This window comes from Natrix helvetica (assembly GCF_964273705.1).
Source record: "Natrix helvetica genome assembly, chromosome: 2".
In the NCBI taxonomy this organism is placed as follows: Eukaryota; Metazoa; Chordata; class Lepidosauria; order Squamata; family Natricidae; genus Natrix; species Natrix helvetica.
In genome coordinates this window covers 246,453,469-246,481,099 of record NC_138552.1, presented here as the reverse complement: position 1 = coordinate 246,481,099, position 27,631 = coordinate 246,453,469, and the positions used below count along the sequence as shown (strand labels likewise).

The window sequence follows — 27,631 nt, the reverse complement described above, 5'->3', positions numbered from 1 at the left end:
ACCTGCCTTCCATTGAGTACCTGTATAGTGTACGAGTCAAAAAGAGGGCTGTGAAAATATCTACAGACCCCTTTATCCTGGACATAAATAGTTTCAACTTCTACCTTCAAAACAAGGCTATAGAGCACTGCACACCAGAACAACTAGACACAAGGACAGTTTTTACCCCCATGACATCACTCTGCTAAACAACTAATTCCCACAACACTATCAAACTATTTAGTAAGGCTGTATTACTATTATTCTTCTCATCTTTCCTATTACCTATCTCCTTTTCTACTTATGACTATAACTTTGTTGCTTGTAACTTTACAATTTATATTGTTTTATTTAGTTTTCTAGTATGATTTATGCTGATTCTATCACTAAGTGTTGTATCTTATGATTTATGATTAATATATTTTATGACTATGATCATGATTTGTTCACTTTTATGTACAATGAGAGCTTATACATTGAAGTTTTTATGTACAATGAGAGCTTATGTACCGAAGACAATTCCTTGTGTGTCCAATCACAGTTGGCCAATAAAGAGTTCTATTCTATTCTATTCTATTCCTATACAATAGTATAAATGAGAGTTAATCAGTAAATGGATAATTGCAATCAAGTCATTTCCATCCAAATCATGTTGTAGTTGATATATGCCTCTCTGTGGAAGCAGAGATACAGAATATAAACTTGACATCTGAGAAAGAAAAAGTTTCTACTATACCAGAAATCTAGGAAGGCCATAGTCCTACAAAGTCATGTTCCTTCCTGTTTATCATCTGGAAAATAATATTTTTAATTTACTCTTTAAATATATTTCTATAGTGCTTATTATACAATTGCATCTCAAACTGGTTTACTGTACAATAAAATTACTATGCAAAATATTAAAACCATATATTAAAACCATACTCATTTAAAAGACAGGAAAACAAGTCATACACCCAATATTACTACCCAATATTATTAATGGAAAGTCTGGATAAAAAGGCAAGTTGTTGTGGGTTGTTTTTTTTGTCCTGGATGATGGCAGTGAGGCAGAGATCAGACTTTTATTCCAAAAGGACTTTACAAATATTTAAAAAATGCTCTTGATCAGGGCTCTCAAACTCTTGGCCCTTGGGCCGAATGTGTCACACCCTGGCCATGCCCACGCCCAGTTAAGCAAAGGGTGGGGAAAGTCCCAATGTCATGTGACACTGCCATGATGACTTCAGTTTGACACCCCTGCTCTAGATCAAGGGTGTCCAATTTTGGCAACTTTCAGAATTATGGACTTCAGCTCCCAGAATTCCTCAGCCAGTCAATTCCCCATGCTGCCTGGGGAATTCTGGGAGTTAAGTCCATAAGTCTTAAAGTTGCCTGGATATTCCCATTTTAAGGACAGCAATTTGCTATTTGTCTCACCTTAACTGTGCATTTCTAAGGGGTTATTTTTTGTATTATACTAACTCATTTTATATTATACTAACTCAATTATTTTAAGTAAGCCAAAACAATGCATCCTTCACTTCACCCCTCCTGTTCTAAACCCTCAATTATTTGTTGCTAATGAACACTTTGTTATTGCAACATATAAATGTAGCCACTAGTGTTAGATACATTTTATCTCTCAGGCTTTGATTACTTTTACTATCTCTCCTCCTTCTCTCCCCAGAGACTTCACCCAATTTCTTCCTTCAGAGATTTGAGTTGGCTCCTCACCATAGAATTATCTCTTCTTCCAGTGATGAAATGTCACCTTTCAGCCTTGACAATGTCCCAACTGATTCGATGGGAATTCTCCCTTGGGTGAATGAAGGAATGTCCCCAGATGACTGCCTCCTTTTGGGTCCTTAGAGATTCCACTGTTACTTTTTTGGCAGCCATCATCACTTTGAACCCAGGATCTATCAATCTACCAGATTCCATCTTCTCAGGATTCAAACTCTGTTTATTGGCTGAAATTGTCCTCATTAGTGCTGTGATCATGAACCTATGGCACGCGTGTCACAGGTGGCACATGGAGCCATATTTGCTGGCATGCATGTGCATGCCAGCCAGCTGATTTTCAGCCTTCCGGAGGACCAGGGGAGGCCGTTTTCGCCCTCCCCAAGCTTCAGGAAAGGCTCCGGAATCTGGGGAGGTGAAAAACAGGCACAACACGCCAACTGGAAGTTTGTTCCCAAGCTTCCAGTTGGCTCTTTGGGACCATTTTTCACCCTCCCCAGGCTTCAGGAAAGCCTCCAGAGCCTGGAGATGGATCATGTGTGCATGCTTGGGGGGGGGGGGTTATGCACACATGCGCAGGTGGACAGATGGGCGGGGAGGATTGAATTGGTGTGGGCAATAGCACGCGCGGACACAATTTTGGCACGCCACAAGAAAAAGGTTCGCCGTTACTGCATTAATGCATGTAGTCATTAGTTTCCAATTGGAAACAGGATCCTGATCCAGAGACTATAGAACAGGGGTGTCAAACTCACGTCGTCACATTGTCATCATGTGACATATCACGACTTTCCCCCTTCACTAAACCGGAGGGTGGGGGTGGCCAGCGCGTGACGCATCTGGGCCAAGGGCCATGAGTTTGATACCCCTGCTATAGAGAAGCCCTAGCACTCCTGGTGATTGTTCCCAGCAGTTTTATATAGTTCTAAATTGGATTGTATTCCAACTATGGTGCTGGAGAAGACTCCTGTGAGTCCCTTGGACTGCAAGACGATCAAACCAGTCAGTCCTAGAGGAGATCAACCCTGGCTGCTCTCTAGAAGGCCAGATCCTGAAGATGAAACTCAAACACTTTGGCCACCTAATGAGAAGGAAGGACTCACTGGAGAAGAGCCTAATGCTGGGAAAGATTGAGGGCAAAAGAAGAAGGGGGCGTAAGAGAATGCGATGGCTGGATGGAGTCACTGAAGCAGTAGGCCTGAGCTTAAATGGGCTCCAGAGGATGATAGAGGACAGGAAGGCCTGGAGGAACGTTGTCCATGGGCTCACGATGGATCGGACACGACTTTGCAACTAACAACTGTAGGAAGTTAAAACCCACCTCTCTGCTAGAAAACTGAAATATCCTGGGCAGTATTAAGAAGGCAGAATATTATATTTCCCTGGATGTGGAAAGGGTGAAACATGTTTTTAAAGACAGAGTAGCTCCCTGCAGCCCCCTGCTCCCCCCCTCCGCTTTGTCAATGAGCCATTAAAGCCTGAGCTGGTCTATTTTACATAATAAAGGTAGGATCACCCTTCCACAGAAACTCACCACATGGCATCTGGAAACTGGGACTCAAAACACAGCCTGGAGAGGTGCCCCTGCATGGCCCCATGGGAGTCTGACGAACAATCAGAATACATTTCTTACACAGGAACAAGAAACAGAGAGTTGGGGCTGAACAGAGTATTAAAAAGCCCCTTCTTTTGCCTCTTCTCTTCTTCACTCAACCTCTGGAAGCATGTGCCGCCCCTATTTCTGTTCAGGAACTCAAACCACGTGATCCTATCTATCGTTAAACCATCTTTCCAAGCAGCACACATGTCTCCAGTGTCTTTTTCCCCACTTGGAGCTGAACCCAGAAGGACATTTCTTCCAACACAACAATACATTAGTGCCTTGTGGAAATCAGAATTAGCAAGGTGGAACAGTTGCTATTCTCTAAGATCACAGGCACAAATAGGAGTGCAACACAAAACGCCATTGAAGAATACTATATGATTATAGCAATCTTCCTCAAATTGTTACCATCTTTTGTGTTAGACCCAAGCGCCCATTACTTCCTCCCTGACCTTTGCATGGGCTTTTTGCACAAGTCAGCTAATTGAACAAGGGACTGGCTCATACCCCAGGGATGAAAGCAAGGCTCAGCTTCCCCCGTTTCCGCTTTTATGAAAGCAGCAAAAAACCGAAATGATTAAAATTTAACCCCCCGAGGTTTAACATTTTCTGAGTTCCCACCTGCTCGATTGTCAGATGTTAAAACATGGAGGAAAAATGATATTGACGTAAGAATCAATGCTATTTCCGGTTTATATACCAACAGCTCCTGGCTTGCCCGCAGGTAAGCAGGCTAAGCCTGCAGCTTGCAGCGATCCCTCGCTCTTGCAATGCCACTTAGGCCATCTCGCTCCTCGTCGCTGCTGGCCAGATGCCAACAGAGAGGTGGTGCGGGGGGGAGAGAAACAGGCGCAAAGGAGCGTTGAGCTGCGTCTCCTGAGTTATTCCTGCAAGGAGCAAAAGAAGCGAGACTCCCTCCGCGCAGATCGGAGCCCGCCGAAAAGCCCGCAGCTCGGAGCAAGGGAAACGCCCCGCCCTCAGCCCAGAAGAGGCGGGGTCGCGGCTTATTGGGCCGGAGCCGGAAGCCTGGAAGGCTGCCTTATGCCGCGCGAGGAGGCGGGCGATGTGGCAGGTCGGTGCATTTGTTTTGTCTCGCGTTGTTACTTGGTTGAAAGGCTGCTAGCGGCGATCTCCGGCTCGAACCGGAGCTCCAAAAAGCTGTGCTCCAAAAAGCTGCTTTGTCGGGGAGAAGGGATGGCTGGCCAAGGGGTCGTGCCCGGAGACTTGGAAAGGCTCTGGCGCTGCGTGCCGGATGAAATACAAAGGAACGTGGTTAAAGACGCATCGTTTCGAAATCCGCGAAAAGTAGCGGAGCGCTACACCCCCAAATATCAGCATCAGCTTTTGGAAGCAAGAGTCTGCCCGCGAATTGCCTGAGAAGAAGCAAATGGGCTTCATTTTTGTGGTTTGGTCGCAAAGTCGTGTCTGAGTCTTTGCGACCCCCTGGACTAGAGCGGGGGGCTCCAACGTTGGCAACTTTAAGCCTGGAGGACTTCAATTCCCAGAATTCTTTGCTTTGGGGAGTTGAAGTCCTCCAGGCTTAAAGTTACCAAGGTTGGAGACCCCTGTACTATAGTCCATCAGCCCTCCCTTCCTCCACTATTTCCCGGATTTTGCACAAATTTGGGTTCATTGCGATGATGGTCCTATCTAAGCAATGGGTGGAAACGGGTCAAGGAGAGAAGCAACTTAGAATTTAGGAGAAATTTCCTGACAGTTAGAACAATTAATCAGTGCAACTAATTGCTTCCAGAAGTTGTGAATGCTCCAACATTGGAAGTTTTAAAGAAGATGTTGGATAACCATCTGTCTGAAGTGGTGTAGGGTTTCCTGCCTAGACAGGGGGGTTGGAGACTAGAAGACCTCCAAGGTCCCTTCCAACTCTGTTATTCTTTTCTAACCATCTCATGCTCTGCCTCCCCCTTCTTCCCTTGCCTTTAATCTGTCCCAACATCAGGGTCTTTCCCAGTGAATCTTCTCTTTTCATTAGGTGGCCAGAGTACTTGAGCTTCAGGAGCTCTCCTTCCAAAGCACCTAATTTCCTTTAGGATTGATTGGTTGATTTGATCTCCTTGTGATCCAAGGGACTATCTCAAGAGTCTTCTCCAAAGCCACAACTAGAAAGCAAAGTGTGCTTAATATGGCACTCCTAGCCAAGTTTGCTTAGAAGTGAGCCTCAGCGTGTTCATGAATATCTGTTTGCTCTTGTGGGATCAGCCTGTGTCACAGTGGACTGACTCTCCTCTGGCATCTTTGTGTGGCTTCTGGTAGTGTAATGAGTCCCCTCATTACACTACTGCAATTAGGTTCATCAACTAAGTAGGACGTTCTCTTTGTTAAAAACTATTATAAAATCAGAATACATATTTGGTTGTATAATGGATCTTTTTACAAGATATAATGCTGGAAAATACAAGGGGTAAAATTGCCCACTAAGAAGGATGGATGATTTTTTTAAAAAAAAGATATTAACTGATCCAATCACCAATTGATTATCCATCAGCCAGGTAGTCCAGGGCAGGTAATCAAACCCCTGAGCACCACAGCTATCTTTATTGTAAGGTTACATACTGTAACAATGTTGCAAGACTGAAAGTTCACCCCCCTGCATTTTAGAGTGCTAGAGAGGATCATTTCAGAGGTGCTTTCTCTATGGCCATTCCTGCTTTAGACTCCAATTTCTCTTACTGTGACATATTGTTGTCTAGGTTGCCTATGGCTCTTCCTCCCGTCTCTGAAGGTTATTCTCACAGACATTACATTGTCTCCTACTGCTTCTCTGTGGTCTGGTAGCCTGCTGGGTAACTATTAGTTCCCTCACAGCACCGCACAATCTTTCTTCCGAACATGATCTTTGAGAGGAAAAGGTTTCTTCTCCTCCTACTGTGCACACATATACAAAGAGGTAAGCTTTGTTGAATTCAGTGAAAAAATTGAAAACATATTCTGAACTATATTAGTGGGTCCCTGTAACACATTTATACACGTTTAGTCCAAAATTTGTTGAGCAGGAATCGATTGCATTTAGAAGAATTTTCCCTCAGGCAACCGGGCATCAGATTACAGCCTAAAATTTAGTGTTCACATTTTAATATTGTTCTTAACCACATAGTTAAGGATAGGAATGTGGCACCTTCCTGATGTTGCTTAAACACTAGTGGCCTCAGTCAACACAATCAATGATAAAAGATCCACCATGCTTCCCCCGTCCTGGCCACAGGCCCCATTGTCTAGTTGTGTTTCACCAGCCAGGAACATACTATTATACCTTCCTGTGCCCTTCCTCCATATTTTTTTTCACTCAGAAATTTCTTTTTTTTTAGTCTAATCACATTTTTTTAATTCTTAAAATTTTAATAAGTTTTACCATTATTACCCCCCCTTACCCTTCCCTCTTCCCCCATCCCTACCTCTCTTCCCTCCCTCCCTCCCCACGACCTCCCAGAGCAAAACACAGGGTATAAACATTTAACAACCATACGCTAACATAAGCTAACTAATTTTAACATGTTACTATTCCTGTGCTTTAACTCCCCCTTTATTAAATTAGCTTTGAATAAATTGTAGCATTCCTTATGCCTTCATTCATAAACTAACTGAAATTTTTTAGTCTGGTATTTGTTTTGAATATAGTCAATCCATCTTCTCCAGTCCAGCTTGTACTTCTCATCTGAGTGGTCCTTCAAATACGCTGAAATTTTGGCCATCTCTGCTAAGTTTACTACTTTTAACGTCCATTCGCTCAGAAATTTCTTGAGAGCCAGTTTGGCCTAGTCTAGTGGCAAAGGCACTACTAGACTAAAAACTAGGAGACTGTGAGTTCTAGTCCCACCTTAGACACGTAAGCTAGCTGGGTGACTGAGCCAGTTACTCTCTCTCAGCCAACATATCAGGCTCAGGCAACGAGCCAATCAATTCCTGTTCCAAGCAATGGATCAATACTAAAAATTAATAATACATTTCTTCTGAAAAATTATTTCTTAGCTGCAGTTCAGAAACAAGCTGCCCTATTTCTAATCAGACTATGATATTGTCTTCTTCACTAATTGTGTACTCATTGTGGACATGTTGATTTCCACCATGCCAGAAAGTTTTAGGAAAGATCAAATTGTTTTGCTTCTACTTTTTGCATTTCAGGAATAAGAAGAAAGTTTTGAAGTGGGAGGGAGGCTGATTTTGGTCTGGAATTTAGGTTAAAAAAACAGTTTTTCTTTACTTATATTTTGTCTATCTAGCTATCTATCTGTGTTGATGCATAGGGCTTCTATTTTTACATTGCAACATCTCTTCATAGGCTCTTAGGAACCCAAACTATAAGCCTCTTCAATCTTCTGTTGTCTGCAAGATGAAGAAAAGAAGTAAAAGTTTTCAAAAATAAAATTTGAAATCCTTCCTCAAGTTTCTCTGATCTTGTCTGACATTTCTATGTGGGGCTAACTAAATGCTAAACACGTTATCTCATTGTTTTTAGGTGTATCGCTAGGATGTCCTCCTAAGTGTTGAGAGGCCTTAAAATGTTCTTCCAGTCGGAGATTTTGCCTAGATGGGAATTGTGTCTTTACTTGCTTCTTTCTTTTGGCTCTCATTTTTATTCTTTCTATGAAGTCTTCCAAGCTTCTCAAGGTAAGTCTCAACTTCAGACCCTTTATCTTTAGGTTTTATTTTTTGCTTTTGCAGTTTTCAATAAATTGAAAAATTTAAAAAATAACAAAATCTGTAACTGCTTTCCTACAATCCCAAGCAGATTGTTGCATTGTGTCATTTTGCTTGTGTGCGCGTTTCCTAGAATAGTGAGTAGATATTATAAGATTCTTTGTAATTCATACAATGGAAAAGGAAAGCAACATAAAATAAACAACATAAAATAATCTCTATAAGAATAAATGGGTTTGTGATGAATGTGTAGGCTGGCATATCTGGTGCCAACACATCTTTTTTCATGCTTTGATGCATTGATTATGTACCATAAAATTGCCTTGATTATTAGCAGCTACGTATCTGGGAAAATGTCACCTATTGTGGTGCTCATTGACAACAGTCAGGTGCAAAAATATGTGAGATCATGGAAGCCAATTTACATAAGGACTCCACAACTTATGTGTTAATTTTTTCCAAAAAGACTAAAAATTGAAGATTTTTTAAAAATCGCCCCTACGGTAATGTCTACATGGTATTCAGCTAACATGACTTCTGAAACTTACAGAAATTGGTACACATTGGATATCACTCACTTTGAAAAGGTTTAGATAAAAATAATTAGCATCTGCCATTGAATCTTATAATTCACAATATACCTTCCTACTTCAATTACACCTGTACTACCGGAAGATCCTCTTTGCATAACCTGTGACCGGTTTGAATAGCTGTATATTTTCCTTTTAGCCACAGACCTTTTCCTGGAATCCCAGAGACCCTGAGATCATATTGCAAAAAAGATTTGTTGAAAGTGCTGTGTAATTTTCTCCCAATTTTCAGTGAGAAATCAAGGGAAAAAGTGCTCTTGGTTGCTATAGAACAAAACTTTTCATGCTTCTATTTAGTGATTAAGGAATGCGGTGGCTCAGTGACTAAGATGCTGAGCTTGATGATCAGAAAGGTCTGCAGTTCGGCGGTTCGAATCTGTAGCGCTGCGTAACGGAATGAGCTCCCGCTACTTGTCCCAGCTTCTGCCAACCTAGCAGTTCGAAAGCATGTAAAAGTGCAAGTAGAAAAATAGGAACCACCTTGGTGGGAAGGTAACCGTGTTCCGTGCATCTTCAGCATTTAGTCATGCCAGCCACCTGATCACGGAGACGTCTTTGGAAAGCACTGGCTCTTCGGTTTTGAAACGGAGATGAGCACCACCCCCTAGAGTCGGGAACGACTAGCACATATGTGCGAGGGGAACCTTTACCTTTATTTAGTGATTAAACACATATATTGTCACTTGTCCGTTCAGTAACATGAGATACGTGCTAATTCTTTAATGTATATGTTCAATTATCTCCTCTTTTGGATGGCTTTTTTAGAATTGGAATTGGGTAGCTCAATAATAGTCTTAGTTGTACTTGATATGTACAAGAATAAATGTTATATGTATCTGATACGTTATTAATTAGGGTTTGAGCTGATTACTGCCACTCCAATACACCTCAGAAGGTTTTGATAGTAGGGAAAATAAGAGGGAAGAAAATAGGAGGGAAGGTTTTGATAGTAGGGAAAATAGGGAAGGTATGCCACCCTGAGCTCTTGAAAAAAGCTAGCATCCAATAAAGAGAATTGCTACTCTAAAGTGACTATTCTTCATTTTTTCCACTAGGGGGAGATAGCATAACAGTTTTTAGAATGTTGAAATAATTAATGTATCCAATAACAAAGTGGTTTATAGAAACAATTATCATCAGGATGTTAGATGTTTTAACTTCAAACATTTCAAATTATTTTTGTCTCTAATTTTTGAATTGATAATTATGTATAGAATATAGAAAATAAAGGTACTGATAAGAATATCCTTCATTATTTCAATATCCTCATATTCCAACTGAGAACTCAGTCATCACAAGAAATGTATAATTTGTGGGAACAGATTGAATCTAAGCCTGGCTTTGAGTAATCTGAAACTCCCCATAAGTGTTCAACAATAATATTTTAGCACAAGAAGGTTTCTTTGATTGCTGCGGTTTTAAAAATGACAAGGTGTGGGCTTTGACATTTAGCAATGCAATTTTGTTCCAGAATAGTTCATAATGTCAAATGGAATGCTTAGTTAAAGAACGTTTGTACTAAATGAGCAGCATAAGTAGCTTTTTGAAAAATATGCTTAGAGATTATAATACAAAATACTAAAAATAAAGAGTCAGTGAAGTACACTAGTAGAATTTTGTCTCTGTAGCACAATAGAAAGATGTTAAAATGGAAGAAGAAAAATAGAATGAGAAGAAGCTACCGGTAGTAATACAGAGCATTAATAGAGCATGTTTAAAATAGTAATTGTAATAGAATAGGAAACATAAGTATCTACTTGAAACTTGACATTTGGAGAATGGTTTTATTTAGCAGATAAACATTAGTTGTTTCTTTTTCTGGTTTATCCTAGGGTTGATGATACCCATGAACTGTCATAAATGCCTACCATTTTGATTCTTATTGCTGATGTTAAAGTTCTCAGATATTTATGCTCATTTTTCCTCACTGTACTGTATGGGAGGGCATTGCCTTCAAAACAATTTTTTCTGTATAATCTGCATGCGCATATCTGAGGTGGCAACAGAAACTGTACAGAGAGGTTTTCAAAAAACATTTGCTTCAGTATTGCAGATGAGAACTATTCGATTTGACGGAAGAAAAATGATTTGGAAGACGTGTGGTGCCATGTACTTATCTCTTGGCACTCATTAAATCAAGTGTGTCTGCAGCTCTAAAGTCCTAGTGCAAAATCTAAATTTATAGATTAGATACTAGGATGTGCAGTTTTTAATGCACTTATTTATTTCTTGAGATAGACACAAGGAAGCATATTTTGGGGGTAAGGGATAAGGGGTTGATTAAAGCTTTATACAGACCAGCCAACATCTACGCACAATTTAGAAAATTACCAGTAATTTTGGTGGAGTTTCAATGAAAGTAATCTCCCTCTCTGTCACACTGAATAAAAAAAATGGTAGGTCAGTGTTTTGCAAGATAAAACTATGTTTATTTGGCTTTATGTGCTTCTATCCCACTCGTTTTCCTGATGATGATTTAGTTCATTAAATACCCTGCTGCAATTTTCAGTTAGGAATGGCTACCAAAGAAATTTACAATTAACAATTAAAGTCAGACAAAGAGACATTTAATTAGAGATACTGATCCCTAGTGATTGGTGATATGAGCTTGATTTTCAGCGCTCTCCTCTGCTGGATAACCAGGCTAAGAAAAAAAAAAAGGAAAGGGAAAATATTCTCAGAGAAGAGGATGTTTATTTTGGGCATCAAAAAAATAAGAGGAAAAACTCATTTCTCGAAGAGATGAATTTCTTCAGCTAGATATTAAGAATCTCCTCTGAAAACCAAAGGTGATAAATCAAAAGTTCAGCTCTTCATCTTGAAAGCTGCTTTCCTTCTAAGCTCTGCTCAGTTAATAGTTTGAACTTTGGAGGCATTCTCTCTTGCCAGACTTAAAAATGGAAATTGAATTTTATTAAGGAATGATTGTTGAAGAGAATCTATTTGATATCCAAAACATTAGGCATAAGAAATATTTGTAAAGCATTACTTCTTTTTTCTAGCTGTCTTTGTTGGTATTTAGTGGCCAGTAAGGCGACATAAATGCACATATACATTTATTGGAGCTATTGATTAATTAAGCAATTTAACTCATTTGCTCCAGCTAATAAATAAAATGAAGTGTAATAAGTAGCCATGTTAGCACAGTGGTTAAGTGTACAGTACAGGTAGTCCTTGACGTACAACAGTTCACTTAGTGAGCATTCAAAGTTACAATGGCACTGAAAAAAGTGACTTATGACCATTTTTCACATTTACGATCATTTCATTATCCCCATAGTCATGTGATCAAAATTTGGATGCTTGGCAACTGATTCATATTTACGACGACTCCAGTGTCCTAGGCTCCTGCAATCAACTTTTGCAATCTTCTTATAAGCAAAGTGAATGGGGAAGCCAAATTCACTTAACAACTGTGTTACTAACTTAACAACTGCAGTGATTCACTTAACAACTGTGGCAAGAAAGGTCATAAAATGGGAAAAATTCCAATTAACATACATACGTGAGTCGAGGAATACCTGTATTTCAGACAAATACTGCCTATACTGCTCCCTCTGCCCATAGCCTGGAGTTTGATCCTGTCAGGGCTCAAGGTTGACTCAGCCTTCCATTCTTCCAGGGACCCAGATTGTAGAAGACAATAGGTGAATAATGCTTCTACACAGTGGTGGAATACATTTTTTTTTTTACTACTGGTTCTGTGGGCATAGCTTGGTTGACGTGGCAAGGAAAGGATACTGCAAAATCCCCATTCCCTCCCCATCAGCTGGGACTCGGGAGGCAGAGAATAGATGGGGGCGCGGCCAGTCAGAGGTGGTGTTTACTGGTTCTCCGAACTACTCAAAATCTCCGCTACCGGTTCTCCAGAACTGGTCAGAACCTGCTGAATACCACGTCTGCTTCTACATTTGTAAACTGCCCAGAGAGTACTGTAAACCACTTTGAGGTCATATATAATAAGTTTAAAGGCTATTGCTATGGCTAGGGAAAAAAAGATACTATACTGCAGATTCTTGTCTTCTCTTTTTAACTATTTTTTTGCTTAATACTATTAGTATTGAGTCCACATGCAACTGATATCCTCTGTTCTTAGAACAGTTCTGGTGTTATTTTAAAAAAACACCTCATTCGTATTATATTGTTGCTGCTGTTTGCAAATTTTTGAAGATAAGAGCATTTTGAGTAGTGAACTTGCTTGCATGAGGAGGTCTACAGAAGGTAGAGTTTTAGTAAGTGGGTTCTAAACATAGAAGAAGTTGCCTTTATTCAGATGTATCCTTCTTTACAAATTGGAAACTGCATGTTTTATTTTTATTCTTATTTAGTTATTGATAAGTTGATCAAATTGGACAGGTTGTGGGAGTCATATTATTTATTGATAATTCCTAATATATTAGCCTATTCTGTAGTAACTCTTACTTGCCTTAGAAAAGAGATTCACAGGACTTAGTAGGGTTTCATTCTAATAATAATAGTTGGAATTTAGTTTTTTCTTATGTCTTCTCTTTGTAAGAGAGCTGATAATATTGTGCTACTGCTGTTGAACTAAATTTTTCTTATTTGTGCAGAATACGAAGAAGAACTTGATAGAAAATTTGAACTGGTGAAAAATACACTGGGGTTGAGGAAGGTAAGGTCAATGAGATTAATTAAAATGCATTGAAATGTGATTGAGATTCAATGACAGTAAGCAGTGCTGAGCTTTGAGGCCTAGTGTGTTAAATTACGTTCAACATGAAGGTAGAGCATTTTGATACAACTTACGATAAAGCCTCTGTCCATCCAGTGCAAAATAGCTTGTCAAATTGTCATGCTATGACTTGTTAATTAACATGGCCTGTAGTACTTAAAAGAAAAATAGAATTAGCACTATGTTACAATTTGCATATTGTTTGCTGTATAGCAGGGTTGTCAAACTCAAGGCCTGCAGGCTAGGTTCGGCCCGTGGGGCTGCCCTGGAAACAGCAAAGGACCGGTCCGCAGTGCCTCTGCCAGTGAAAATGGAGCTCGGGAAGGGAGCTTGGGAGGCATTGCGCGTGGCCATCCCAAGCTCTGTTTTTGCTGGTAGAGCGCTTGGGCCATCACAGGCATCCCCAACACGAGTGACACCGAGCTGGCCACACTCACCCTGGCAATGCCCCCCCCCATCCGCCCCAATATCAAACACAACCCTGATGTAGCCCTCAATGAAATTGAGTTTGACACCCCTGCTATATAGCCTTGAGCTCTGTTCCCTCTGCAGGGCGGATTAAACAAGGCAACACTGTACAGTTAGTCCTCAACGTACAACCACAATTGAGCCCAGAATTTATATCCCTAAGTGAGACATTTGTTAAGTGCGTTTTGCCCCATTTTATGACTTTTCTTGCCACATTTGTGAATTGAATCACTGCAGTTGTTAAATTAGTAACATGGTTGTTAAGTGAAGCTGGCTTCCCCATTGGCTTGGCTTGTCAGAAGGTCATAAATGATAATCCCATGACCCCGGGAAACTGCAGCCGTCATAAATATGATCCAATTGTCAAGCACCCAAATGCTTGACAACAGGATCATCGATCATGTGACCATGGGGATGCTGCAACAGTCATAAGTGTGAAAAATGGTCATCAGTCACTTTTTTCAGTGCTATTATAACTTCAAATGGTCATTAAATGAACTTTTGTAAGTCTAGGCCTACCTGTAGTTACAGCATCACAGTTGAAGCCCTGCACCTTTATACATGCATGCAACATTGATACTTATGTGCAGCTTGTTTTGACTCCCACTGTTGGTACTAAAGCTTCAGTGTGCAAATAACTGCAATAACTACTGTCGCACTCACATTTCAGTACACTCTAGTTCTTAATATTATAGGCTAAAATTGCTTGGAAATAATAACTACAATTATTTTTTTTCTTGCGGTACCACAAAATATTGAATATTATTAAGCTAAAAAGTCTCAGGCTTAATTTCTTTTCTAATGTGTTGCCTTATATCTGAAAACATGCCCATGTTTGGGTATGTTTTCAGACATAGTTTTTTTTAAAAAACAGATATGACTATGTTTTCAGATACAAGAGTATTTGAGATATTTGAGGCATTGTTGGGTTAGGTGCAGATGTGAATCACATCCAACCTCTTTTTAATTCTTTCTGCAAAAAATAGCTTCAGCCAAATTTTCTTCCAGTCAGCACCTTCAGTAATTTTGGTTGTGCTGAGTTGAGCTAAGTTTCACTTTTATAAATTAGTTTCATTTGGAATACTAGTGACATTCACCTTAGAAGACTGTTTTAGCATGGCAAGCTGAAAAGTGACCTATTAAAGTATGACTATTGATATATTAACATAGGCATACTTTGTTAAATGTAATTAGTGCTCTTGCATCATACAGCTATTGAGAATGTATGATTTAGAAAGCTAGCAGCTTTGGGGGTATCAATTCATAGCCCTTCCCTTAATAAAGTTACCTAAGTCAAAGAAATAACTACTACCCAGTAGAGGGGTGTAATTCTACAATTCTTTCCTTTGCAATCCTATATCTTTCTAAAAACCAATTGTCCACCATACTTTTTAAAAACCACCCATGAGTGTGTGTATATGTGTGTGTGCCTGTGTGCGTGTGCATTTTGGGGATGAAGTATAATTCTAGGGTTTTACTATAAAGAAAATATGACAATTTTTGGATGGCAGCCGTGTGGGTTTGTCTTTCTTAGAGATGCATCTAATTACTCTTTCACAACCTTAATAGTCCTGTGCTGTTGATACGTTACATTTTAAGAAGCTTATTTATGTCAATTTACATGGCTCTAAGAGATGTGGTGGCTCAGTGGCTAAGACACTGAGCTTGTCAATCAGAAAGATCAGCAATTCGGCGGTTCGAATCCCTAGCAGTGCATAACGGAGAGAGCTCCCGCTACGTGTCCCAGATTCTGCCAACTTAGCAATTTGAAAGCATGTAAAAAATTCAAGTAGAAAAAATAGGAACCACCTTTAGTGTGAAGGTAACAGTGTTCTGTGCACCTTCGGTGTTTAGTCATGCTGGTCACATGACCATGGAGACATCTTCAGACAGCGCTGGCTCTGCAGCTTTGAAACGAAGATGAGCACCGCCCGGGAACGACGAGCATATGTGCGTGAGGGCAATGAATATATATATGAATGAATGAATGAATGAATGAATGAATGAATGAATGAATGAATGTATGTATGTATGTATGTATGTATGTATGTATGTATGTATAGTGTCACAACCCCTGGTATGCCCAAATATGGGAGGGAACATACTGCTTCCCTTTTTCTGTCTTTTGGCTCACCCTAGGAGCCATCCAGGCAGAAAGCCATTTTTTAATGTTGCCTTTGTTACATTTATGTTGCATTTGTGCTGATAAATAAATAAAGGGAGACTAGTATAGATCTATTTCAAGCTATTTAGCTCTCATCAGCTAGCAATACCCTTACTGGGAATCGAACCTGGGCTGTATTACATATCAGGCAGTTGTGTTAGCCACTAAGCCACAGGCTCTCCTCCATTATCAGCTAACTGATATGTAATAAATATTAAATATGTAATAAAGAAATAAAATTTAAAAAGTGACCATTGTAACTGTGAACAGTCACTGTACAAAGCTGTCTCTAAACAAGGACTATCTATAATGAGGGGGAGAGTTGATAGGATTAGGATAGCTCAGCCAATGGTAACTAATGATCTTTATAATAGCTTAGCTTGTGACACTTCTGCCTATCCGCTTCTCTCTGATAAATAGAAGGAGCCAGCTACTTATATGAATATCCTATATCCTATATCATACACACATTTTTGTATTTAATATGAAAGGGCCATTAGCTGTTGCACAATAGTTTCTTTTCTCATATTACAGGACTACAGATGTTGAGAAGTATAAAGCTGTTTGTTACATTATAAACATTTATGGCAACATATTTTGAGTCTAAAGCAAGAAAGCAGTTCTTGGGACATATATTTGAAATCTGTGCCACACTCCTAAAGGAACAATGGAAGCATAAACCCAGACAATGATAATTGTCTGCTTTCTGTTCTAATTTGGAAATTCCTTTTGATCAGCAGAGTGCAAAGGATGTGGTGTTCTTGGCAGGTTTCCTAGGAATAGATTCCAAAAGTGAATATTACCTTGCAATTTGAAAGGGAAGCATTCGGAGACAAAAGGCAATAGTTTTGTTTATCTGTTGCATGTTATCTCCTAATTTTCTGCAGTTTGAAATAGTGACTTACCATAAAATGTAGGCATAAAGAAGAAAATAGGAAACTAAATGCAGCTATTAAATGGCAGTTTGTCAGACACCAATAAAATAATTTTGCTCCCCTCTCTGATGCAATATTTGGGAAAGAGAGTTTCACACTGGCCAAATGACTTCAGTTGCAGTCAACATTTTGATAGGGGCCCATTTACTTTTTTTGGTGGGAGAATTCCCTGTTTCTCCTTTTCCATTAAATGGATAAATTATGTCGTTACACATTAAATATATAACCATGCTGAACATCTCTTTCTAAGTACAAGCCACAATGGTTTGACAAGGGAGATTTTCTGGGAAAGTCAGAATAAGTATAACAGCTGGTTTCAGCAGCAGTTTCTGTTCAGAGCCGAATGATGCTTTTTGGAAAAGGGCATTCTTACAACATTTGAGCACAAAGGCAGTGGGTAGGTTTTTCCCTTGTTAAGCTTTATCATGACAACACACAACAGCTAGCAGTCTATGGATGCAGCACAGTTGACTAGGGCCGTGATGGTGAACCTATGGCATGCGTGCCACAGGTGGCAAGTGGAGCCATTTCTGAGGGCACGCAAGGCATTGCCCTGTCAGCTGCAGTGCGCATGCGCCCGCTGGCCAGCTAATTTTCGACAGGTTTTTTTTGAAATCTCCGGAGGATTCCCTGAAGCCTCCAAAGGGTGAAAAACAGCCCAATGCAAACCAGAAATGAGGAGAGAGCTGCCAGAATGGGGGAAAGACAAGCGGCAAGGAAAGAGGCTTCTTTCACTCGTGCTGGCTGCTCTGTTCCCCCCTCCTCCCGTGCTACTAAAAAGGATCCTGCCTGATCGCTGTAATCCAAAGGGAAATGAGGAGAGAGCTGCTGGAATGGGGGAAAGACAAGTGGCAAGGAAAGAAGAAAAGAGGCTCCTTTCAGTCAACGTGGCTGCTCTGTTGCCCTTTTCTCCATTTCAGTGCTACGCCATCAAGGTTGCCCCACCCACCATCGTCCAGTTCTTCGCTTCTCCCAAGCATTTCTTTGCCTACCTGATTTCCAGCTCCATCGCGTTTCTTGCCATCATGTGCAGAGAAACAAAGTTTGTGGGACCAAAAAAAACCTTCAATCAATCAATTACAACTTTGGGGGGGGGGGGGGGAGAAAAATCTCGCAAAATTGGAATTGATTGATTGAAGGAGGTTTTTTTAGTCCCACAAACTTTGTTTTCCTGTCCAAAATGGCAAGAAACATGATGGAAAAACGCTACGGAGGCATTTTTAAATAGGCAAAGAAATGCTTGGGAGAAGCGAGGACCTGGGCTATTGTGGGTGGGGCAGGCTTCATGGAGTGGTGCTGAAATGGAGAAAAGGGCAACAGAGCAGCCACCTTGAGGGGAAAAAGCTGCTTTTTCTTATTTCCTTGCTGCTTGTCTTCCCCTCATGCAGATAGCTCTCTTCCTCATTTCCCTTTGGATTGCAGTGACCAGGCAGGATCCTCTGTGCTAGCACGGGGGGGGGGGGGGGGGGAACAGAGCAGCCACCTTGAGGGAAAAAAGCTGCTTTTTCTTCTTTCCTTGCCGCTTGTCTTTCCCCTGTGCCAGCAGCTCCCTTCCTCATTTGTCTATTGACTGTAGTGCCCAGGATCCTCTTTAATAGAAGTGGGGAATTTAGCAACTGGACTCACACCTGCCATAGTAAAAAGGGCCCAATCTTTACACAGGAGAATGATAAGGGAAGGTTTTTTGACACAGGAGCACACTTGAGCATCCCCCCACCCCAATCTCTGCCCGTTTGTGGCAGAGCAACTTCTCCCCTCCCTGGGTGTTAGCCAAGGGCAAGCAGCCAGAGCAGGGAGTGGCGAGGAAGCCTTGCGCAAAAATGCATGGTCCACACAGGTGAGGGGGGGCATTAAGTTATGTGGGTGGGCGCTTGAGTTCGTGTGATAGCGCGCACACATGTGCTTTTGGCACCCGAGGTGAAAAAGGTTCTCCATCACTGGACTAGGGCATACAACTGATTGCAAAAGGAGCTGGGGTCTCTTCGAAAAAGCTTCTGTTGGAGCTAGGACCTTGCATTTAGAAGTCTCTCAAGTCTTTGAAGTCTTTCTCAACCTTAGCAATTTTAAGATCTGTGGAGTTCAATTCCCAACATTTCTCAGATAGTGTTGCCCCAAATGGCTGACTGGGGAATTCTGGGAATTGAAATCCACAGAACATAAAGTTGTGAAGATTGAAATACACTGCTCTAATGAGTATAGGATGAAGGTTCTCATCCTCCGAGCTTGTGGGTTGATTTCTGAATGTTTTCTTACCAGGCTAGGTAACATTTTCAGGGGAGTTTAGGAGATGTCAATGTTAGTATTCTTCTGTTTATAAGGGCTTCAGGTGTGCGTGTGTCAAACACTTATAAACAGAAGAACACTGACATCCCCTAAACTCCAAAGAAGAGCTCCTAGAGTCTTCATCGACAGCTTTGCTAAGTCTTACTGACCATCATTTTTAAGGCGCTCCATGGCACAGGACCTAGTTATTTGCGGGATCGTATCCTGCCCCATACATCCCTTCGGCCGATTTGCTCACACAGAGAGGGACTCCTCTGGGTGCCGTCCACTAGGCTGTGCCAGCGGGCGACGCCTAGGAGAAGGGCCTTCTCTGTGATGGGCCCGACCCTCTGGAATGACCTTCCCCCCGACATTAGAATGACTATGGATCTCCGCTCCTTCCGTCAGAAACTTAAAACCCACCTATTCCAGCTAGCCGGCTTGGCCTAATTCCATCTTTCCCACCTCAGTTTTATTTCTAATTTTTTAGGATTGGTTTTAGGGTCTGTTTTTAATGTTTTTAATGTTTTTAATTTTTATAAATTCGTACAGGGGTTGTTTAATTTGACTTTTAGCTATGTATATGATTGTTTGTATGTTTTTAAATTTATTCCTGTACACCGCCCCGAGTCCCTCCGGGGAGAGGGGGCGGTCTAGAAATTTAATAAATTATTATTATTAATTATTACTGTTGTGTTCTATGCAATAAACCCATTTATGTAAGAGCCCTGTATTTTTTCTGGTTCCTAGCATGAAATATTATAGCGATGTGATGTGAGGTTGGGTCTCTATAACGTATATTCTTCATCTTCAGCTAATATGGCAACGTTTTGGTGATGATAGGAATTTCAGTACCGAACATCTTACAAGTTCAATTTCTTTGTAAGTAAGCACATTTCAAAAGAGTTTAATGGCAGCTTGGTTCCCTTGATGTCTAGGATCCAGTTGATTTTGAATGGAGCTTCTGGATGGAATGGGGCAAAGGATATATACTGTGGCTTCTCTTTGGTCACTTGGTGGTATCCCTGATATCCAGCATTTACATGGAGAAGGTATGTGATTTTATTTTCTACTAAACATTTTCTCATCTGCTTTCTACTAAAATTATAATACTCTGTAATTAGAACTACAATAATCTGAATTTAGTGTATAAATGCTTAAGTATGTTATTGCTGTTGTATTTGCATCTTCCCTTCCTCAATGATGCTTCAGATTGGTGACTGTGTTGGACGGTGGGATACAACTGAATCAGGTGTTTCTTCTCATTTATATGTTACTCATGGGAAAGGCTTTCTTGAGAATATGGCATTGGTTCCCCCCATGAACACAATCTTTGTGTTCATCAACAATTGAAAGGGAATCAGCAATGCTTCTGGATTCTCCACTGCAACAGGGGCCCCAACAGTTGAGGCTCCTGATCATATAAAGAAGCATCCAGGAGTGCAAACCCGAGTTTCTTCAATCTTTCCTTCCGTACATAGAACCCAAGAGTCCACCTTTGTTGCCCTTGAATCATGTTGAAGTCTTTCCCATAAAAATATGTGGAGAGATTTTAAAAGAAAGACAATAGGAGGAAAGTTTGACTGATATCCCTCATTTCTTCTTTCTGTCTCCCCTATTACTCTTTTATTTGTTTTATTTATTTGACTATCAGGAGAAATAAACGTGATATATGGAACATCACTGCACTGAGTTTCCCTTAGGTAGCAGTTGTGATATTACAGTGTTCCTTAGAAGAAATGTATTTTAGTTGCATGATGTCTTGGTAAGAATAGGAACTGAGGTTTTTTTAGGATGAGGCACAAAACATTCTCGTTCCCCTTCTACTCCTATTACCCTTCACTTTGCTGCCCTTGCCACTCTGCAGTCTGCCCTGCACTCCTGCCACCCTGCCCTCCATTGCCCCTGCCGTCTTGCCTCCTTGCCCCTCCTGTCTCTGCAGTCCTGCACCCTACTGCCTCCATCATCTTGTGTTTTGCTATCCTGCCATCCCTGTGCTCCACTCTGCACTCTGCCCCACACCTCCACTTCCCTGTGCTCAGCTGCCCCTGCTACTCTGCCCCTTGGTGTCATTTCCATCTCCCCTCCTTTCCAATGCTCTACCTTGGCCTCTGCTGCTCCTGCCTTTATGAAGCCAGGCACACCTCATCAGTAGTGGGAAGAGGGAGGCGTGGGTTTTGCAGAACACAGGGCAGGTGGCAGGGATGCATGGCAGAGTGGCAGGAATGGTGGGGTAACCGAGTGGAGAAGTACAGAGTGGCTAAAAGGGCAGAGATGAGGGAGGTAGGCAGATGGTAGTTGAAACGTACCTTGAAGTTGTAAATACAGAGTGAATTTTAATCACCTGACTTCAGGGGTGCCACAACGGCCATAACTTTGAGGTCTGGGCATAAGTATAATTTGTTTAGCACCTTTGTAACTTCAAATAGTCACTGAATGAATGGTTTTTAAGCTGTATTCTGATTGACAGTATATGACAGCAATCTAAATATAATAAGTCCATCTGAATAATATCCCATTTTAAAAATACCTTGTGGACAACTTGTGGGAGGGTTGCAAGTAACAAGTAAAATGTTGCTATAATTACAATGAAAGCAGTTGTGCAATTATTTTTAAATGAAAGCAATTGTTTTAGTTTGTTGATTTGAAGCCAGTGCTGTTAGGTTGATTTTTAAATCAACAGTATATGCTAGTTCCTACTGATTGTCTTAATTAAGCAAGGCCTGTGTATATTTTTATCTGTTTTAATAAGAACATTGCTTTCATGTCAGTATAAAAGAGAGAATCTGTGGAGTTCCTCAGTTTCATCTGAAAGCTTTTTAAAGAAATGTCGAAGTAAATAACTTCACTCATACAAAACTGACTGTAGTAGTTATGGTTCAGAGGATTTGTTTTCAAAGGAAGCATGGAGAAAAGCAAAATGGCTTCTTCCTACAAAGTTTTTACTGGTCCACACAGAATGTCAAATTATATTACAACCCTGATGTCACCCAGTGCTATGGCATATAGCAGTGATGGCAAACCTATGGCACGCGTGCCCAGGTGGCACGCAGAGCCATTTGTCAGGGCACGCAAGGCGCTGCCCTGTCAGCTGGCCAGCACGCATGTGCGTGCTGGCCAGCTGAGTTCACCTTTTTAAAAGCCATAAAAGCCAGAGGCTTTATAGAAGCCTGGGGAGGGAGAAAAGAGCCTCCCCCGGCCTCCCAGAGGACCTCCGGAGGCTTCAGGGACCGTCCGGAGGCTTCCCTGAAGCCTTCGGAACGCTTAAAACCACCCTCCGAGCAAACCGGAAGTGACTTCCGGTTTGCTCGGAGGGTCGTTTTAACCGTTCCGAAGACTTCAGGGACCGTCCGGAGGCTTCCCTGACGCCTTCGGAGCGCTTAAAACGACACTCCGAGCAACCTGGAAGTCACTTCCGGTTTGTTCGGAGGATCCTTTTGAGCGTTCCAAAGGCTTCAGGGAAGCCTCCGTACAGTCCCTGAAGCCTCCGGAGGGCCTCCGGGGGGGTGGGGAGGCTCTTTTCGCCCTCCCCAGGCTCCTATAAAGCCTCTGGGGCCTGGGGAGGGCGAAAAAAGCATGTAAAAATGGGGGGGCGGTTGTGCACGCATGCGCACTGGGGGGGTCGCGCGTTGCATTATGGGTGTGGCACGCCTGCACACAACCCCCCTGCGCTCCCTCAACTTGTGGCACGCGAGCCAAAAAAGGTTTACCATCGCTGGCATATAGTGTTTCTCAACCATGGCAACTTTAAGATGGGTGGACTTCAACTCCCAGAATTCCCCAGCCAGCAATAGTTGAAGTCCCCCCATGTTAAAGTTGCCAAGGTTGAGAAACAAAGGCTGATGCTCAGGTTCCTGTTTAATCACACTGTTCTGTGGTTATGGGCCCAAAATAAGTTAAGGTTAGGCACGCTGATCTCAGTAGAGGCAAATATGATAAATAAGAGTGAGGCAAGATTCTCTAATGTTAAACCAAGCATCTTTCTCTTTATTCTATGTTTTGGCATGTTGTATAACTTGGTAAGGAATGTGCCCTAGTTTATGGCAATTATGGAATGCTTACATAATACCAGTTTTCCTGGAACAGGTCAGATAGATCTGAAGGGAGATTCAGCATCTTTCTCTATAAAAGCCCATAAATTTTGAAGAAGGCAAGGTTTCCAGACATACAGTAGTCAATCTATTGCTCTAGCTCCTAGGATAGTCACTTGAGAGAGTCACTTGGTAGAGAGATAGGCAGTATACATATTTAATAAATATTTACATAGCTGTTTCTTAGGTTTCATCTATAAGTTCTATCTCTGTGGCTTGTTGAAAGTGCTAGTGGGTCACCTCCTATTTGATACATCTGGCCTAAAGTAACTACAAAAATGCTAACGTCCGTATGAGGTTTTCAGACTAAAATATCTTTGAATCCTTCTTCTTTCTTCGAATTGCAGGGCTGAAAATAGACTCATTTCTTCTGAAAACTCAGACTTTGGGCTTTTCTACCTCCTTTCTATCTATTAATCTTGGGTCCTTTGAATAGCTTAGATGTACTGCTCGCCTTGGGCATCCCATCCCACCCCACCACTTTTGAAAAATAGTAATTATTTTCAAGTTGTTCAACAGTGGGGATAAGTTGGCAGGGTCCCCAACATCTTCCGTCAGAGTTCCCTTCTAATGAACTCCACGCTGAGTAGTGGTGGAAGAATACTGTGCTATAAGCGTATTAAAACTTAGGATGAGGATGAAATTATTGAACTATAACAGTGAAAAAGTCAATGAAGAAAAAAAGATCTATGTGCTCAGTTTTAGACAGGAAATGAATTTATGAGAACTAATTTTTGCTTGTTTCTAAACAGCAAGTTTCTGTGCTTTTCCTTTGCAGATGTGTTTTTTTCAGAACAGCGAAGTTCTTCTTCCCATTTCAAATTTGCATTGGAAAACAATATTTTTACATTGTTTCTCCTAATATATTCAAGTTGTTTTAAGAGTCTGCTCTATAGTACTGTGTTTCATAGTTCGAATTATTTGAATAATTCTTGTCTTCAAAGGCAGGCATGTAAAGAGGACATGTCTGGATGAGCTTGAACGAGTAGCTGATGTACCCTAAGCAGTATCTGCAGTGATTCTCTCAGCTAAAACTTCTCCTAGAATCCTTTGACTCTACTTGAGGCCAGAGGGTTGGTTTTTTTTTTTTTTGAGTGAGCTGCTCATTTAAACCCAGGGAAAAAACAATTTTGTGATGGGATAATCCTTAATTTAAAAATGAATTAAGTGTGTGTGTGTTTATATATACATGCAGTATATTTTTAATTTATTTGTCAACTTGTATACCGTCTCAGTAATAGAGTGGCTTGGGGAAACTTACACAGTAGGATTAAAACATCAAAAAATTAATAACTAAAAACCATCAAAACCATGTAAAGAGCATTTCATGCACATTTGGGAAGGTAACAATATAAGCAAATCCTCCACTATCATCGGGGACTAATTCAGCCCAGCCCAGCTCTGATAAAAGAGCTAGACTGTTACAGCTTTATGGAAGCCAATAGAGTCAGGGTTATATGGATTTCAGGGGCATGCTGGTCCCCAGATCTCATGAGATTACAGTGCTTTTAAGATGATTTAGAGTATCAACTCTTCTAGATCTTATCAGATTGGCAAAAACGACAGGAGGAGAAGAATCCCATAGGCTACCAGAACCTGAGCCATAAAGAGTTTCTAAGTGAACGCCAATAGGTTCACTACTAGCCAGTATACCTTGCAGAATAATGGTATTACATCAGGGGTGTCCAAACTTGTTTGGACACCCCTGTATTACATGAATGAAATTAGCAATCTGATAGTTACCTATGTAGCTGCATTTTGGGCTGTTTGAAGGTTCTGAGTACTCTCAAGTTGAGTCCCATTGCACATTGCAATCATGTAGATCCTTGTGGAATGGGGGAGGTCACTAATTCATGTCCTCTTAGAGTCTTCATTCTGTTTTGCTGAGATTCTGTTCAGATCTGCTCCTCGTTGCTCCTTTCATAAGGAATGAGCCAAATAGATCTGATGAAATTGATGTCCACTTCCATTTTATATATCCCAGCATTAAGGCATTTTCAGTTGCCAAAATTCTATTTTTCTGCCTACTAACTATTGAACCAAGAGTCTGATCATTATTGATTTCCCTTTATTTAAGTTAATATGGCATTTGACATAGACAACCCAGGATAAGTGCTGCGAAACATCCTGTCAACTCTCAAAACCACTCTAGCTGAAACCATATTTTTCTTGCTACATTTCTTAGTTGCCATACTTATATTGGGGGGGGGGGGGGAGACTAATGGAATGTAGAATGTTTTCTTCCAATGTGCCAGACATAACAATGATAAGGCTCCTGAGAACCAAGGCCAAATCAGTGTGGAAGGGAATGCTGACAACTTCATCACCTGCTTGGTTGGCTAATGTTACCTGTTATATGAGAGGGGTGGACAGTATTTATTCTTTAATTATACCCAAAACACGGGACTTATTCAGGGTTGGTTTCACTTTGGACTGTGCCAATATGATATACCCAGTAAACTGGATTTTTGAGGAAGCCAAGGCCTCAAAGTCTTGAATTGGTTGGGAGCATTATTCGTAATCATGACATTAAACCAGTGTTTCTCAAATAGTGGGGCACCCCCCCAGGGGGGGCGCTAGGCTCCGTAAAGGGGGGCTCGTTTGCCCGTCAGGATCGCTGAGCCCGCCCGCGTCTCTCTTCCCTCAGCCGCCCCTTCTCTTTCTCCTTCTTCCGACCGGCCCTCACAGTCGAGAGGGCCTATCCATCTCGGGCAGCCACAACAAGGTGACTGCTCCTCCCGCGGCCAGCGGCGGCGCCCATTTATCAGGCCTCTGACCCGGAACCTTTATCGGCCGCTGGAGCCGTACAGGAACCGGATCTAGTGCCGGCTAAATGGGTGGGGAGTAAGGTGGGGCCCCGGCGGAGAGAAGCGAAACCCGGGCTTCAAGGATGCGTCTCTGTCTGGAGAGTTTCCAAGGCTCCGTGGTAAGGAAAGGCGAGAGTTTCCAAAGCTTAGAGCGCGGGGGGGGGGAAATACTATTTACAGTCACGCGGGGGGCGCGAAATGTTTTCTTCTTCCCAAGGTGGGCATGACAGAAAATAATTGAGAAGCACTGCATTAAACCAACACTGAATAATTCCCGCGTTTTTGGTATAATTATTGTTATCCCTTATTCATGTATGACATCTAATCATCTATTCTCTCTGACTTTTCAGTACAAACCTTGGTTTCTGATGGTGTATGGAATTGCTGCCTGTTGGTTTCTACTGGGGTCCAAAGGACTGACCATGATTTTTCTACATGTCAGTATCTCGTATTTAGTAGCCCAGTTGAAAAATCCAATGCTTACATGGTTGACTTCTTTGCTTTTGTTGTCAACCCTGCAACTATCTGCCGTAGAAGAAGTGAAGGTAAATTACACGTGTAACTTTTGTGTGTGCTTAAACAAGTTATTTTGTAAAAGTCTGGGATTTTGAGAAATTTAGAGGAATCACTCTTAGAAGATGTTATAGTATGCTTACAATGTTTCCATCTTAGAAATTTAGAAATAAAATATGTATGTACGTACATTAGTGAAGATACAAACTTGCTATGTCTATTTTACAAAAGGAAAACAATGACATTGACAATACCTGATATATATATTTAAATTGGGTTGATTCCTTCATAGCTACAATGTAGGCATAAAAAAATTTAAATACTAAATGGCCAGTGGCTAAAGTTGGCATTTCTTAACTGAGGCTGATAGTAAACCATAGCGTGAAGGAGATGAAAATAACCTGAAGAAAAGTTGACGTAGAGTAAGCCAGATGGATTTTAAGTGGTTCTGAAGTAGCAGCAAAATCATATACTGTACCAGTTAATATACTTATATCTCAGTAATGCAAATACAAATTACTGCAGTACAATTGAAAGCAACAGTTCTAAGTTTATGTATATGCTTATCATTTGTAATAGTGATCACTGTAAAACAGTGTATCTTAAAGACTCAGCTTTGCTTATTTGAGAATCTGCAGCAGCATGTATATGTGTGTGTGTGTGTGTATGTTGTGTTGTGTTTGGGCATACCAGGTGTTGTAACACAAATACATACATACATACATACATACATACATACATACATACATATATGCAGAGATGTATACATATACTATATGTATAAATGTATATACATATGTGTTTATATGTACTGTGTGTGTAATAAGAAATAGACATTACTTTACACTGTGGGCCTAAGTCGCTAAGGAAAGGGAATTTTGGATAATGTAGCACTTTCCTTTTGCTTCCTGGAAGATTATTTTCCTAAATTCATACAGGCTAACTTAGAATAGTTTCAATGAAATAATTGGGAACTGTGATGGTGCAGTGGTTAGTGGTTAGAATGCAGTATTGCAAGCTAATTCTGCCGACTGCCAGCAGTTCGATTCTCACCAGCTCAAGGTTGACTCAGCCTTCCATCCTTCTGAGATTGGCAAAATGAGGATCCAGATTGTTGGAAGCAATATGCTGACTGTGTAAACCACTTAGAG

At 41.0% G+C, this 27,631-nt stretch overlaps 1 protein-coding gene across 3 annotated transcripts in view; it reads left to right on the top strand.

The window, feature by feature from the left end:
• The first annotated feature begins 3,959 nt into the window (after positions 1–3,959).
• HHAT (hedgehog acyltransferase) overlaps positions 3,960–27,631 on the top strand; it is a 185,959-nt gene continuing 162,287 nt past the window's right edge. Inside the window, exons 1-5 of one of the 3 annotated variants that reach the window (XM_081942246.1) lie at positions 3,960–4,376; positions 7,776–7,927; positions 13,119–13,180; positions 20,008–20,121; positions 26,318–26,512. In XM_081942246.1, coding sequence (XP_081798372.1) covers positions 7,819–7,927; positions 13,119–13,180; positions 20,008–20,121; positions 26,318–26,512 — 480 coding nt within the window. In that variant the 5' untranslated portion in view covers positions 3,960–4,376; positions 7,776–7,818. Of the gene's footprint in view, positions 4,377–5,997; positions 6,210–7,775; positions 7,928–13,118; positions 13,181–20,007; positions 20,122–26,317; positions 26,513–27,631 lie in introns of those variants that run through there. The other 2 variants (XM_081942244.1, XM_081942245.1) reach the window with 2 other exon arrangements.